Here is a 16,615-nt window from a genome sequence, read left to right as displayed (position 1 = left end):
GATCTCAGGACATTGTACTACCAACCTTTTGTAGTTCGCCACAGTGTGACCTAGAAAGAAAATTTAGTTTTTTGGACATAACAAGTATTCTCTTAGTCTATCTCAAGGTCACCAAGACCTTTAGGAAAACTGATGCCTTCTTTGTCCTCTTTTCTGGAGTTCACAAGGGGAATAGTGCATCTAAAGCCACATTGGCTAGATGGATAAAGCAAGCCATCTCTGAAGCTTACAAAATTAGGGAGGTTCCTACACCTTTTGTTACTGCGCACTCAACTAGAGCCTTGTCACGTCTTGGACTGAGAGGGCTGGTGCCTCACCGGAACAAATTTGCAGGGCTGCCACATGGTCCAGTTACTCGACCTTCATTAAACATTATCGCCTGAACCTCCTATCAGCTCAGGAGCAGGCGTTTGGTCGTAAGGTCCTTCAGGCAGTTTCCCTCCCTAGACTGGTAAGTTCTGGCTCATCGTCTCATGGGCTGTCCTGGAAGACGCTTGGAGAAAAGCTGAGTTAGACTTACCGGTAACTCCTTTTCTGAGAGTCTTCCAGGACAGCCGGATTCCCACTCGGTGTTGTATGAAGTTATGTGTATTATGCATATGTTTTGCAGGGTCCTACGGTTCTTGAGAAGACTGACATGGGCCTGGAGGACCGCCCTTTTATCTGGTGGGGGGTAACATGTTTCCTGTCCTGGTAGGAGGAGCCCAAGGTCTCATGGGCTGTCCTGGAAGACTCTCAGAAAAGGAGTTACCGGTAAGTCTAACTCAGCTTTTCTCATACAAGTACATGGTACAGCAGGCATATATCAGGAATATGAAGTGTTGGGATAACAAACACTTTAAGTGTTTTTTTTGCATTTAGAGGTCTCCTGCATTGTTAAATAATATGAACTTGAGTATCAATATCCAAAGACCCTTTGATATACAGTAGTTTGGACACTATCACAAAGCAAACCATTCCCTGCGTATTAAAGAAGTATTGCGGAAGCTGTTTTGTCCATACTTCTCATGTTGGTCAAGGGGGTGCACTTGCTTTTGCTCTCCTGTGACTCAGAATCAGCCGACAGTGAGCTAAATCCCGCTGTTGGCTGACATCACAGAGCCACCCAGATGTCTTACGTGCAGCTGGCTCAGTTTCTCAGTCATGTATGACCAGCTTTAAGTGGTTTAAAAGTGCCTTTAATAAAAAATAAATGTTATACTTACCTGCTCTGTGCAATGCTATTGTATAAAGTGGCCCCGAACCTCCTTTTCTGGGGTCCCCCGTTGGTGCTCTTGGCTTTTCCTTTTCTGTGTATGCCCCCATAGCAAGCACTTGCTATGGGGACAGACATGCTGGCTTGCCTTCGAGCTGTGGTGTGTGTGTGTTCCACTTCAAAGGATATTCCATTTCCAGGGAGAAAATTTTAAAAAATTATAATATTTTTTTTTTCCAGCCTACCTATATTACTGTAGGTGCAGTTAGTAAGCTATATTGGTACTTTATTCTTTTTAAATTATCCTGGCTTTAATCGCTGTTTGAACTTATGGAGTTAGGCTCCATTCACACTAATGCGTTTTTTGATGCATTTGCAGAAATGCATGTGAATTTTTTTAACATGGGTTCCTATGGAACATATTCACATCAATGCATTTTTGTGCCTCTGCGTTTTTGGAAAGGGTCAGGGACTTTTTTCATGCAAAATGCAGCGTTTTGCATATAATAGAATTCAATGGACCAGCATCAAAAATGCAAGTACAGCGTTTTTACAGCGTTTTTGATGCTTTTCGCGTTTTTTTTTTTTATATACAGTATAAACAAAAAAAACTGTAAAAACAAAAAAAAAAAAAAAAAAACGCTATTCAAAAACAAAGCAAGCACCGCAAAAAACACTGCAGAAACGCTCAAAAGCAACATGCATAGGTGTGAGCCTAATAGGGGTGTGTAGTATTGCAGTGGAGCCAAAATGCATCTCATATTTTCTGCTGATCCTTTTTGAAGATTCTATTGCTATAAGTGATCTGTCATTGTGTTTTTATATCTTACCTCATTCATTTTATTTCAGAAATGAATTTAAACATTTTCAACGGCTGACTATGACACCAACTACCGAAGGTACTTTTTTCTTTTGTCAATGTGTAATGTGACTAAGAAACCACAAGGAAAAAATGTATTTTCAATTCCTGTGGTCGCAATATTATCTATAAGTCGTGTAAAGGATTTTTAAGTCCTCAGTCTTTTATGTCCCTCCTAGTCGGTGACACGCTGTCACATATTGGGCTGTCTGTGTGTGTGTGTGTGTGTGTGTGTGTGTGTCTCTCTCTCCAGTCAATAAACTCTCCAGTATGTTATCCTATGTGTCCATGCACGCATAGGCTGCTATCAGCTGTTTTTAAGACTATGGTGAAAACAACCTGCGCTAATGAGCAATGTGTGATAAAAGAATATATATATAAAAAAGTGCAGCTGCAAAAAAAACTCCAAATATCTATGAAGTGACAAACATATAAATTAAAACTAAATTGCGCTAGCAAAAAAACAACAAACTTATTCTATAGTGAATTAGGAGTGCTAAAAAACACAATATATATAAACAATAAGTGCATAAAGTATTTATACAAAAGTGGAGAAATTATGTTAAAAAATCAGTGATCATAAATAAAAAGCCACTCATAATCCGTCCATAATAATATGAATCATTTTGACCAGAAAGTCCACTTCATGTATTTCGTCCCCATACATTAAGGATACTTCAAATCAGATGTGCATTGATAGCGATGGAGGAAATAATAGATGTACGCTTACCCCAAAAGATGGACCTCCCCTGTGGCAAGGTCTTATTAGCTTGCAGATTTCGCCCTCTGCAGGGACCAGCTGTTAGTCTCCTGGTCTTGGCAGCATGTACCGCCGACTTCCGTATGGTCGGGATGGTCCAACTGTCCCAATCTCGAAGGGGGAACTTTCCTTCACAGTCACCGCTGGCTGCAGTCCTGCCTTCTGCTCTCAACACTTCCTGAGAGAGTCAGGCAGACAGGCATCCCCTCCATATCATTCCGCCAGGGAGAACTAGCTAGTTCTGGTCCCTGCAGAGGGCGAAATCTGCAAGCTAATAAGACCTTGCCACAGGGGAGGTCCATCTTTTGGGGTAAGCGTACATCTATTATTTCCTCCATCGCTATCAATGCACATCTGATTTGAAGTATCCTTAATGTATGGGGACGAAATACATGAAGTGGACTTTCTGGTCAAAATGATTCATATTATTATGGACGGATTATGAGTGGCTTTTTATTTATGATCACTGATTTTTTAACATAATTTCTCCACTTTTGTATAAATACTTTATGCACTTATTGTTTATATATATTGTGTTTTTTAGCACTCCTAATTCACTATAGAATAAGTTTGTTGTTTTTTTGCTAGCGCAATTTAGTTTTAATTTATATCAGCTGTTTTTGGCTGTAAAAAAAACCCCCAAAACTAGTGCGTTCTGAGAGTTTTTCAGCTGTAAACAAATGCAGATAAATGCTCAAAAATGCGTCTCATCTGTGTTTTTTTAACGTTTTTGATCCATTGGGGAAAAAAAGGCTATCGCTGAAAATCACTATTGCAAAAAACGTTGAAAAGCTACTGGTGTTTTTAGAACATTATTATAACGTCCAGTGTGCATGAAGCCTTATGGTAAGGTGATTGAGAAGGGTTTAAGGGTTTTTTTTTTTTTTTTTTTTTTTTTTGGGGGTTTTTGTTTTTTATTGATTTTTAATCAAACATATGTATAAGCACAGCAAGTCATATTTAGAAACATAATTCCATTTACTGAAGCATGCTATATGAAATAATACAATGCAAAATAATGCTTGTCAGCTTTGTAATTTAGTATAAAGCGCAAAAACAAAAAAGTGGTATCAGACAACATTGGTAGTGTTATCACAAAGGTCCTGAGTTGGGACCTGGTCCCAGCAAGAGTAAGGCCTGAATGAGTACTGTGTATTGTAGAGAGAGGAAGGGAAGGGGCAGAGGGGAAAGGGAGGAGAGGAGATGATTGGGGAATAAGGGATTTTTCTCAGTTCAAAGAAAAGGGATTTTTTAAAATGACAAACATGTTATAGTTCCCTGCTCTGTGCAGTGGTTTTGCACAGAGCTGCCTCGATTCTCCAGTTCTGGGGTCCTCCATCTGGGTTCCTGGCTCCAGCCCTCTGCCGAGTGCCCCCATAGCGAGTCGCTTGCTGTGGAGGCACTCGTGTCAGCTCAATACCCAGCCGCACTCTGTGTGTCCATAGACACACACACACACACAGCGTGGCTCAGCCCTTCCTCCTGCTCTCTCCTCATAGGTGATCGACAGCAGCAGGAGGCAATGGCATCTGCTGCTGTGTCCATGGCCAGTGAAAAGGGAGAGAGCGGAGAGCCCCTGCTCTTAGGCACAGCGCTGGATTAAGATCAGGCTCAGGCAGGTAAGTGTATGGGGGGGGGGGGATGGGGTGGCTTCGCAGAAGGTTTTTTACCATAATGCATGAAGGTAAAAAAACTTCTACCTTTACAACTACTTTAAAGAGGAGCTCCAGTCTCCTGTGTAAAAATTAAAAGTTTTGGGCTTCCGGACCCTCAGTTGTGGGCGGTCAGGGGGATAGTAACTATTAAACATGTCTACCATGATGGGTCCTTTTCCTCCTTTGAAACACTGAAAGCTAAACATAATATCCCTGCTTCCATGAAGTTCAGGTACTATCAACTAAAACATGCGGTACAGGCCCAGTTCCCTGGCCCCCTGATCCTTCAGACTGACGCAGTCGAACGACTGCTCATTGCTAAAATCATGGACAAACCCCTGTCCTCCCTCTACTTCTACCTTTCAATTGCACATATGACATCCCTGACTAAGGTTTTTAATAAATGGAAGACTGGAAGACTGACATCAATAGTTGGGAAGATATAGTGTCTGACTATACCACAAAAATGATCTCCGCAAGGGATCGCTTCTTTCAAATTAAGTTCCTACATAGGGCATATTATACCCCAGTGAGGCTAGCCAGTATATATCCGGGAACGAACGCTCTCTACTCCAGATGTGGTATGTCTCCTGGAACTTTTTTTCACATGTTATTGTCGTGCCCCGTACTACGTCCATACTGGGAGGGAGTGATGGAAGTCCTGGGCACGTTTGGGGACTGGTCCCTTAGGTTGGACCCTCCCTTAGCGCTACTGGGCAATATGGAAAACATTGAAGCATCCAGACACGACAAACTGTTCCTGTTCTATTCTTTATACTATGCCAGACGGGAGATTCTTCTAAGGTGGAAGCAGCCCGCCCCCCCCCCCCCCCCCCCCCACACAACATATGTGGATGACCACGATAAACTCTGTCCTACCTTTTGTACAAGTTGACATATGAGAGTAGAAATTGCCCTAAAAAAAAAAATTTTGATAAAGTCTGGTCTCAATGGGTTGATTCACATGGATAGGAGACCCGGGGGAATTGGTAATCCCCGGTGCTCTGACTCTATCCTATAGTGTATTGTGGCAGCAGCTACATAGCAATGTTATTCTGGTGTAGTGTGTGTATATATGTGTGTGTATATGTGTGTGTGTATATGTGTGTATATATATATATATATATATATATATATATATATATATATATATATATATATATATATATATATATATATATATATATATATAATTTTTTTTTTTTTTTTTTTAAAAACATTTACTGTTTAAAAAAAAAAAAAAAATTTTAAAAGTTTGGATCGGGGAAGGAGGACGCAGAACGTCCCCTTTTGGGTGGAGCTCCACTTTAATAACTAAGGAACCAAGCTCCTTTTGTGGCTTGCCAACACAAAGTAGATTTGCTGTGGGTGAAAAGATGGGTGACAACAATAATTTAAAAAATCTTGCTTTATTATTAGTTTCAAAATTCAGTAGCTTGCAAATGTTTGGTTCCTTGGTTTATGTTCTTCTATGACATGAAATTCTTTTAGAAACTTTAGACGTAAACCAATGCCCAGGTTTAGTATATTTCAGGTATTTGTCTATTCATAATTACCAGTATATTTGCTTTTAAAAAGTCCCTACTGATCTTTGTTGCTGAAGATACTGTGGAGCAATTTATCATCATCTTTCATAAAGGCACTAAAGTTATTATCTCTCGCGCTATGAGTTAAGTGCAACGAGATGTATTACACCTCCTGGGCTTATCCTTATTTACATCTTACATGTTTATCGAACTCCTGGAAGACAGCTATTGCTGTAGTTCCGGTAACCCAAAGCTGGGCCATCTGGTCTATGCATTTTCAATCGCTGTAGCTGTTACGCTTGCGCCTCCCCTCTCCCCTGCCCAATCACAGATGCCTTTTGTAGTATGTGACATCATTCACAAAATACAAAGCCTTCTGTGAATGGGCAGCAGAGAGTAGGGGTGAGCATAGCTGCTCTGTGTGCTTCTCTTCTCTCTCACCCCCCTGATTTTCTCAATGTATTCTCCAGCAGAGCCATAAACCTGTGAGTTATGAATAATAGAGTTAAGTTCACAAGGTGCCATGAACCTCCTTGGATTTAACTCCTAGTCTTATGACTTCACTTTTTACAAAGTCGATGAATTCCTAGAATTAAGCTTCAAAGTGATTGTAAAGGCAGAAGGTTTTTTTATCTTGATGCATTACAATAAAAAGCCTTCTGTGTGCAGCAGCCTCCCTAATATTTACCTGAGCCCCATCTTAGTCCAGCTATGTGCACAAGTGTCTTGGCCGTACGGGACTCTCCCTCCTAATTGACTGAGACATGGCAGCAGCGCCATTGGCTCCCACTGCTGTCAATCAAAGTCAGTTGGCCAATGAGGAGGGGGTGGGGACTAACCATAGCTCAGTGCCTGAATGGACACACGGAGCTGCGGCTTGGGTGCCCCCATAGCAACCTGCTTGCTGTGGGGACACTCAAAAGGAGGGAGGGGCCAGGAGCTTCAGCGGGGGACCCAAGAAGAGTAGGATCCACGCTGCTCTGTGCAAAACCCCTGCACAGAGCAGGTAAGTTTTTCCATATTTGTTATTTTCAAAGAAAAAAAAATGAACATCACTTTAAAAGGGGTTGTAAAGGTTCAGGGTTTTTTTTAATTAAAAAAACAAACCTGTCATACTTTCCTCCCGCTGTGCAGTTGGTTTTGCACTGAGTGGCCCCAATCCCCCTTCTCTGGGGTCCCTCAGTGGCGCTCCTGGCTCCTCCCCTTCTTGAGTGCCCCGCCAGAGAAGCGTTCTCCTTCGCGACACTTGCGCGGGCGTGCTACCGTGTCCTGCTTTTGCATCTATTGCCACACAAAACAGGACTCGGCCCCGCCCATCGGGTCATTGGATTTGATTGACAGCAGCGGTAGCCAATGGCTGCGCTGCTATCAATCTATCCGATCAGGACACGAGAAACTGGCCGGAGCTGGTGTGCTCATTCCCGTCGTGGGAAACACAGGGCTCAGGTAACTATAATGGGGGCTTGGGGGGAGGGGGGGGGGGTTGGGGGTTGCATTAAGGTGAAAAACCTTGAGGGTTTACAACCCCTTTTAAGACTTACATTTTGTATTTCTTTATTGTACATCATAGGACACAGAGCCTCAAGTAATTACTTAGTGGGTTATGGGCCTACCTTCAGGTGTTGACACTGGTATAACCAATACAGGAAGTTGACACCCCTATATAACCCCTCCTCCTTCCAGGAGATTTCAGTTTTTTCGCCAGTGTCTAAGGTGTTGGTCACGAGTGAAGATGTGCTCTGAGGAGCTCCAGGGAGGGATCCATGCTGGATTTAAAAAATCTCCACGACCGGATCCATCCTCGCAACAGAGGCAATAGGATGGTACCTGGACCTCGATTCAAGAACGAGTTTGTGCCTGTAAGCTTCTCTCTGAGAGCTGGACCCTAGGAACCAGGATTCTTTTGGTCTTGCTACATTACCTAAAGCTGTTCCTGAGGGATGCTATACAGGTCCAAAGGAGCGGAACCCCTATTTAAAGGGCCCCAGTCTTTGAAGGTTTAACTACGCTGCCCGCCGTGATGGGCGAAAGTTGGATCTATCTGTTAAGTCAGCAGTATCCTGCAGCGAGGAAAAGGTAAGGGAAGAGACTTGGGTACTTCATGGGTACAACGGATCCCTGTGCAGGCTCGTAGGCTGCGCCGCCTGCTCCCCTTGTGTCTGTGTTCTAGAGTGCGCAGCGCACGTACACAGACTACGTTATACTGAGTAGGAGGGGGCGGCTTCGCTTAGGGGCGTGTTTTTGCTAATCAGGCGGCGCCGTGTATAGGACGTAAGACGTCCACACAGATTATGAGTCTGCAAACACACAGTGCAGGGGCGGAAGACGTTGAGGACATCAATCAGGTTTTCACCTGATGCCTGTAACACAATACTCTCTGTATGCAAAGAAACTGATAAAAGTGTCTGTTACAGATCACATTAAGGAGACACCGCAGCGCTGGGCACATAAGGGGTGTAAACCAGGCATTTCCAGTACAGGAAACCTATTGTATCAGCAGACTAAGACTGATCCTATGGTGACATTGTTTTCTTTAAAATTGTTGTTAAAAACAAAAAAGATTTTGTTACCTCTGTTTTTTTGTACTTTGTATTATGACTTCCAGAACTACTGTAAAGGTACCTAAGGTGCCACCCCCAGGTGCTGGGAAGCCCAGTCATGCCAGCATACTGTCATCCTCTCTCTCCTCTCAGACATGGCAAGCCAGGGTGAGTCATTGGAAGCTAACGGTGGTGCAACTGCTTCACACACTTCAGCCCCTGTATACGTGACTGAAGATGCATTTTCCTCAGCCCTGCAGGGCCTAGAAGGAAGATTAGCGGCTTTAATCGCATCCTCCATCCAGGTGGATAGGAAGCGTCCTAGGTCCCACTCCCCCACTTTGAACTCTTTACAAACAGTGGAGGGTCCTAGGGAATTGTGGGAACAAGATGAGGTATTACCCTCAGACAATATAGAGGAAAAACAAGCCGGTTATTCCTCTGCAGAGGAAACAATACTTAATGTTTCAGCTTCACAAACTGATGTACAGAGCTTTACTGAAATGGTTCACTCTGCTTTCATGCTACCCCTAACAGAGTTAACTGAAGGTCTGGTCTCCTCCCTGGGTTCCTTGAAACCTTTACAGCCTTTGCATGCGTTTCCTGTCCACGCATTACTAGAGAAGCTTATTTATACCAAGTGGGATCATCCGGATAAGCATTTTTCCCCTCCAAAGAGATTCTCAAGTCTCTATCCTATGGAGGAAAAGTTCACAAAAAGATGGAAAGTTCCAGCAGTTGACGCTGCGATTTCCAATGTGAATAAAAGTTTAACTTGTCCAGTGGATAATGCGCATATGCTTAAAGATCCAACAGATAAAAAGTTGGAAGGTCTGTTAAGATCTTTTTCCTTAGCAAGGAGCGTGACTCAGCCTGCAATTGCAGCTATAGGCATCTGTCAGTCCTTAAAGGACCAGTTCACAGATGCTCTTAAGGAGCTCCCTGCACAACAGGCCCGGGAGTTGGCAGAGCTACCTAGAGCATTATACTTTGCCATAGATGCTATGAAGGGGGGAACACCCCCTCCTGCTACTGGACCTCACTGCAGGGGCACTGGTATTCACTGGAGGCCAGTCCACCTTAGATCGTCCTAGACGCAGCCACTGCACCACCCCACCAGTAAGTAGTGGTCATCCCCCCTCCCTGTCTTTCTTCTGGACCATCCGTACAGGTAAGCCCACCAGGGTACACCAGCAGTTGATCCAGGGGCCCTGAGTCCGATCGCCCCTTGGGGGGTCAGGAAGGAATTTTTTTCCTCTGCTGCGCAATTGGCCAACGCAGCTAGGGGTTTTTCGCCTTCCTCTGGATCAACAGGAGGGCGGTAGGCAGCCCCTCACCTCCTCCAGTACTTCCGCACCAACATCCAGCCCATCACCCACACCACTCCAGAAGTTGTGGCAGCCATCTGATCCCTCCATCCTCTAGAAAGCTCTTCATCGCTGCATCAGTACCATCATTAGATCACCCTTCCTTCAAGCAACTCTTTCTTCCTCACCATGTGCAACTTCAAATGCACAGCAGACGCCATCCACAGGCTAAGAAACACTGCCTCAACTTTACCAACCGCCACTCAAAAAAGACTAAAAAAAGAACAATTACTAAGGACCAACCCACAATCAACCATCAAATACAGGGAGACCCCGATCCAACCACAACAACTAGCATGCACCCTGATCAACACCAGATCTGCAGTCAAGCACAGGCTTTATCATCGAAAACAACATAGACTGCCTCTTCATTACAGAAAGCTGGCTAACATCCGACTGCAACACCATCCTAACTGAATTGGTGCCCGAGAACTACAGTATCCTAACTGAGCATAGAATAGGAAAAAAAGGAGGAGGCCTAGCAGTGATCTCGCACCTTTGGGTTCACCAAACCAACTTTACAGAACTCAGTGCCTTTCATGGAAACACTCTCACTGCATCTTCAAACACCTCAAGACACCATTCACTACTATGCTACAGACCACCAGGACCAAAGACCACTCACTGAATTCATTTCAATACACACCCTGAAAACCAAAAACCTTCTGGTACTTGGGGATTTTAACCTCTGGGCAAACTCTGCCCAAGACCCTATCGCAACCGCCTGCGTCAACCAAATGGAAGAACTAGGTCTTCAACAGCTGATAAATGCTCCCACGCACGGTTCAGGACACACTGTAGACCTCATCTTCAAACAGAATATGGACATCAACATATTTGACAACACTCCGCTACCATGGACGGACCATCACACTATCAAATTTAAAATCACCACTAACACCACCCTCTAAAAAAACAGAAACGCGCAACAACAACACACTGGAATAGATCTCAGAAGAAACTACACTCCGAACTCTTCAAAACGACATTATCAAACAAAATACCTTTGCTAAACTTAAACCTCTCAACGGAACAAACACTCACTCTCACCCTACTCAAGCAAGAATGTAGAAGAGCTGAAAGAGCATGGAGAAGAAAACCATACTAACTACAAAGCACTCACTGTGAAATACCACAAGGCAATCTTCAAAGCCAAAAAAGAACATTTTCTCGAACACCATCTCAACTGCCTTAAACCGGCCGCGGGAACTTTTCAAAATTGTCGCCCAGTCAATGAACCCAACCTGCTTAGAGCCCCCAGCAAACGATACTCAAGAATTTTGCAATGAGTTATCAAATTTCTTCATCGACAAAATCGACAACATTCGGAAATCAATTCATCAGAAAATAACAACCAACCTCACTCAACCAAAGCAAAAAGAGGATATCGACACGAACATCACACAACCACCGAATTTCTCTTTGTCCCCAATCACCACTGACACAACTAAAAACATCATCAGAAGCCTTCGAGACAGCACATCACCAAACGACATCATTCCCACAAAACTCCTGAAAGAATGTTCCGACATCTTGGCCCCTACCATAACACACCTCATAAATCAACCATTCAAAGAAGGGATTGTGCCAACCACCCTCAAGCAAGGCATCGTCAAACCCCTGCTAAAGAAACCCAATCTCGACCCTAACTGCCGCAGACCGATAACAAGCCTCAACACCATCTCCAAGATTATGGAGAAAGCAGTAGTACATCAGCTACAATGCCACCTGGACACACACCAACTCCTGGACCCTCTGCAATCAGGCTTCCGCCCAGGCCATGGCACAGAAACGGTACTTCTCAAAATATGGGACGACGCCCTTGAAGCAGTAGATGACGGAGAATCGTGTCTCCTGGTACTGTTAGACCTCAGTGCAGCATTTGATACAGTGGACCACAATACTTGACTTGTCTGCCTCACAGAAGTAGCAGAAGCTACAGATTCCGCTCTAAAATGGTTTACATCCTTCTTAGAATCGCTCTCAGATAGTGAAACTAGGAGCATTCACCTCGGAAACCCTGGCAATCTCCTGTGGAGTCCCTCAGGGCTCACCCTTGTCACCAGTGCTATTCAACATCTACATCCGCCCACTCCTCAATATCATCAGAAAAACGAACCTCTGCTTCCACTCATACGCTGATGACACCCAACTCTACCTTCGCATCACCGTACAAAAAGACCATCATCAGCAATTAGAGAAATGCCTCACTTTAATAGATGACTGGATGACCATTAGCTCCCTCAAACTCAACGGTTCAAAAACAGAACTTCTTCTCCTACACGCTAACAAAAATTCCAAAACTAAGACTCTGTGGACACCTCCCACCATCTTCGGACAGACCATCTCTCCAAGCACCAAAGCCAAGAGTCTCGGAGTCATCTTTGACTCAGGAATGACAATGGATGCACAAATAGGATCAGTAGTTAGCGGATCCCACCATCTCCTCCGCCTGCTACGTAGACTCATCCCCTTCATCCCAGAAGAGGACAAAGCGGCAGTTGTTGGAACAATCATCAATTCCCGACTCAACTACGCAAACTCGCTCTATGTAGGATTACCCCAATATCAGCTTGCGCGCTTACAACTCATCCAAAACGCGGCGGCAAGACTGTTAACAGGAATAAAACCCTGGGAATCCATTTCCCCATCCCTAAGGAGCCTACACTGGCTAACCGTAAAGAATCAGATCACATTCAAGACCTTCTGCCTCACCCACAAATGCATACAAGGAAACGCTCCGCTATATCTCCGAGAGAAAATAAAACACTACACACCTAATCGCAGTCTTCGATCAGCAAACCAAAACCTCCTCATCATTCCCAAATACCGCTACAAAGCAAAGGGAGAACGAAGATTCGCAGTCCAAGGACCTCGCCTATGGAACGCTCTTCCAACCTACATCCGCATGGAAGAAAGCCATCAGGCCTTCAGGAAAAAACTAAAGACCTTCCTTTTCTAAGAAGCTGACAACAGAGAACGCATCTAGCGCCTTGAGGCAATTCAGTTCGCATTTGCAGCGCGTTACAAATCATTCATTCATTTATTCATTCATTCAAAGGTTCTATTCATCAGGCTTCTCGCCTTGCGCTTGTACTAGTTCACATGCGAAGGACCCTTTTGGGTAAAGGGTTGGTCAGCTGAAGCGCCTTGCAAGAATCTTTTAACTATTTTTCCCTTTTAATGGAGAACGACTATTTGGCAAGAGTTTGGATAAATATATCCAAACAATTTCTAGCGGAAAGAGTACTCTTTTGCCAGTTAAAAGAAAATATAAACGTCCTTCATTTAAGCGCACTTTTTCTCCCACGCCAGGTACATCCACCTCTAGGCAGGGGCGACTGCCTCCACCGTCAGACTCTAGAGGAAGACCTCAGGGTCAAACCCAGGCACAAAGGAAGACCTGGGACCGCAAGTCTGCAAAGCAGAATACCAAGGCCTCGTCATGAAGAGGCACCTCCCCTCACCAAGGTGGGGGGAAGACTTCTGAGGTACTCAGAAGTCTGGCAAAGGGAAATTCAAGACAGATTGACTCTCTCCACAGTCTCTCTAGGATACAAGCTAGAGTTTCGAGAGTTTCTACCGTTCTCTCTCGTTTTCTGAGATCAAACGTTCCCAAAGATCCAGGGAAAAAGCTATCCCTTCCCAAACAGGAGCAAGGTTTGGGGTTTTACTCAAACCTGTTTACGGTACCAAAGCCAAATGGGGATATCAGACCAATTCTAGATCTACGGAATCTAAATCCGTTCCTGAAGATCCGCTCCTTTCACATGGAGTCAATCAGGTCAGTTGTTTCCATCCTACAAGGAGGAGAACTTTTGGCATCCATCGACATCAGAGATACATATCTGCATGTCCCTATATTTCCTCCTCACCAGAGGTTTCTGCGGTTCGAAGTAGAACAAAAGCACTTTCAGTTTGTAGTCTTGCCCTTCGGGCTAGCTACAGCACCCTGGGTATTCACAAAAGTACTAGCCCCACCTGTAGCAAGGTTAAGGGCACAGGGCATAACTGTCTTGGCTTATTTAGATGATCTATTGTTAATAGACCAGTCGGTGGCTCGCTTAAAGCAAGATGTAGCCATTACAAGCAGTTACCTGGAGAGTCTGGGTTGGATTCTCAACCTGAAGAAATCCTCCTTAAAGCCACTAAAAAGGCTGGAGTATCTTGGCCTGATCATAGACACAGCCCAGGAAAGGGTGTTCTTGCCTCCCGCAAAAATCAGCTCCATACAAGAGCTGGTGCGGATGGTCAGGTCAAAGAGAAATCCCTCAATACGTCTTTGCATGAGGTTGTTAGGAAAGATGGTAGCTTCATTCGAAGCAGTTCCCTATGCCCAATGCTATTCGAGACTGTTTGTTTGTTTCAAAACAGTTTCCTGTCTGCTTGGAACAAGAGGATTCAAGCTTTAGATTTACTAATGCGGCTGTCCCCAAAAGTGTCCCAAAGCCTCAGTTGGTGGTTCCTAACTTGGAACCTGCTGAAGGGAAAGTCCTTCGGACCAATTATATGGAAAGCAGTCTCAACAGATGCCAGCCTTTCAGGCTGGGGAGCAGTACTAGAGAAGACGACTGTCCAAGGACAGTGGTCAAGAACCGAAAGAGCCTTACCCATAAACATCCTGGAGATTCAGGCAGTGTATTTGGCTCTGAGAAAATGGACCTCCAGGCTAAAGAATTGTCCTGTCAGGATCCAATTGGACAATGCCACGGCTGTGGCATATATCAATCATCAAGGGGGCACCAAAAGTCTCTCGGCTCAGAGAGGTGAACCAGATCCTAACTTGGGCAGAAAAGAATGTCCCATGCCTATCGGCAGTTTTCATTCCGGGAGTAGAGAATTGGCAGGCGGACTACTTAAGCCACCAGCAGTTGTTCCCGGGGGAATGGTCTCTTCATCCCGAGATGTTTCAGGCTGTTTGCCAAAGATGGGGGACTCTGGACGTAGACCTTCTAGCGTCCAGGTTCAACACGAAGCTAGTCAGTTTTGTGTCCAGGACAAGGGACCCACTCGCATACGGAACAGATGCGTTGGTGACCCCATGGGATCAGTTCTCACTGATCTATGCATTCCCCCCGATTCAGTTGCTACCTCGACGACTTTGCAGGATCAGGCTGGAAAGAAAGTCGGTAATACTGGTAGCACCAGCATGGCTCAGAAGGTCATGGTATGCAGAGATCGTAAAGATGGCAGTGGAGGGTCCATGGCTCCTCCCACTAAGGCCAGACCTGCTATCACAGGGGCCGATATTCCATCCTACTTTACGAACGCTAAATTTAACGGGCTGGCTATTGAGACCCACATTCTGAAGAAACATGGGCTTTCCAGGTCAGTTATTTCTACTTTGATTAATGCTAGGAAGCCAGCTTCTAGAGCTATATATTATAGAGTCTGGAAAGCTTATGTTTCCTGGTGTGAATCCAACGGTTGGCACCCTTGGAGATATATTATAGGCAGAATTCTTGCTTTTCTACAAGTAGGCGTAGAGATGAAGTTGGCCCTGAGTACTATTAAGTGCCAAGTTTCTAGTTTTGTCACTGTTACAAAAACCGCCATTTGGACCATTACAGCATGTTCCCTTAGTCCTTCTGACTAGCAAGCTGGTATTTTTGGTTGCTATATCCTCAGCAAGGAGGGTTTCAGAATTGGCTGCTTCCTGTAAAGAGCCATATTTGATTATTCATGAGGACAGAGTGCTGTCCAGGCTTTTTAACAAAAGTGGTTTCAGGCTTTCATCTGAATGAAGATATTGTCCTACCATCGTTTTTTCCAAAACCATGTTCCAAGGAAGAAAAGTCACTACAGTACATTGTCTTGATGTGGTGAGAGCAGTGAAGATCTATATTTAAAGAAAACTGCTCAGGTTTGTAAGACTGATGTCTTATTTATTCTGCCAGAGGTTCCTAAAAAAGGACAAGCAGCGTCGAAATCCACTGTTGCTAAGTGGATTCGGCAAGTTATAATTCAAACTTATGCTTTAAAGGGAAAGATTCCCCCTTTTCAAGTTAAGGCGCACTCTACCAGAGCGGTTGGTGCTTCTTGGGCAGTGCGTCACCAGGCCTCCTTTGCTCAGATCTGCAAGGCCACGACTTGGTCTTCAGTACATAAAATTTTGTAAATGTATCAAGTAGATGTAAGATGGAATGAGGATATCTCCTTCGAGCGCAGTGTGCTGCAGGCAACAGTATAAACCTCCTTCCTTTTTTTTTTTTTTTTTTTTTTTTTTCTTCCCAGGGTGGCCCTCCACTTTAACCTGTTACTAAAGGTGAACTTATCCTTTAACCAGTTGCCAACCGCTGCACGACGATGTACGTCGGCAGAATGGCACGGGCAGGCAAAAGGACTTACAGGTACGTCCTTGCCTGCCCGCGGGTGGGCGATCGGACCCCCAACCCCCCCCGGTGCATGCGGCGGTCCGCAAATCCTCCCCGGCGATCGGTGGTGAGGGGGAGGCCATCCATTCATGGGGCCCCCCCCTCGCGATCGCTCCTGGCCAATGGGATCATTTCCCTGCCTCTGTATTGTACACAGAGGTAGAGGAAATTATGCCATCTCTCCTCGGCTCGGCATTTTCCGTTCGGGCGCCGAGGAGAGAAGACTGGAATGTGAGTTAAACAAACACACACATACAGTAGAACACGCCAGGCATACATTACACCCCCGATTACCCCCCGATTTCCCAAACCCCCCCCAGCACACTGACACCAAGCAGT

At 44.8% G+C, this 16,615-nt stretch overlaps 1 protein-coding gene across 1 annotated transcript in view; it reads left to right on the top strand.

Annotated features, from left to right (window-relative positions):
• Nucleotides 1–16,615, top strand: part of DHFR (dihydrofolate reductase) — an 81,985-nt gene that overhangs the window by 8,288 nt on the left and 57,082 nt on the right. Inside the window, exon 2 of the mRNA XM_073624436.1 lies at nucleotides 2,045–2,094. Coding sequence (XP_073480537.1) covers nucleotides 2,045–2,094 — 50 coding nt within the window. The remainder of the gene's footprint in view (nucleotides 1–2,044; nucleotides 2,095–16,615) is intronic.

The sequence above is a fragment of the Aquarana catesbeiana genome, linkage group LG01 (genome assembly GCF_042186555.1).
Source record: "Aquarana catesbeiana isolate 2022-GZ linkage group LG01, ASM4218655v1, whole genome shotgun sequence".
In the NCBI taxonomy this organism is placed as follows: Eukaryota; Metazoa; Chordata; class Amphibia; order Anura; family Ranidae; genus Aquarana; species Aquarana catesbeiana.
This window is presented reverse-complemented; position numbering and strand designations above follow the sequence as displayed.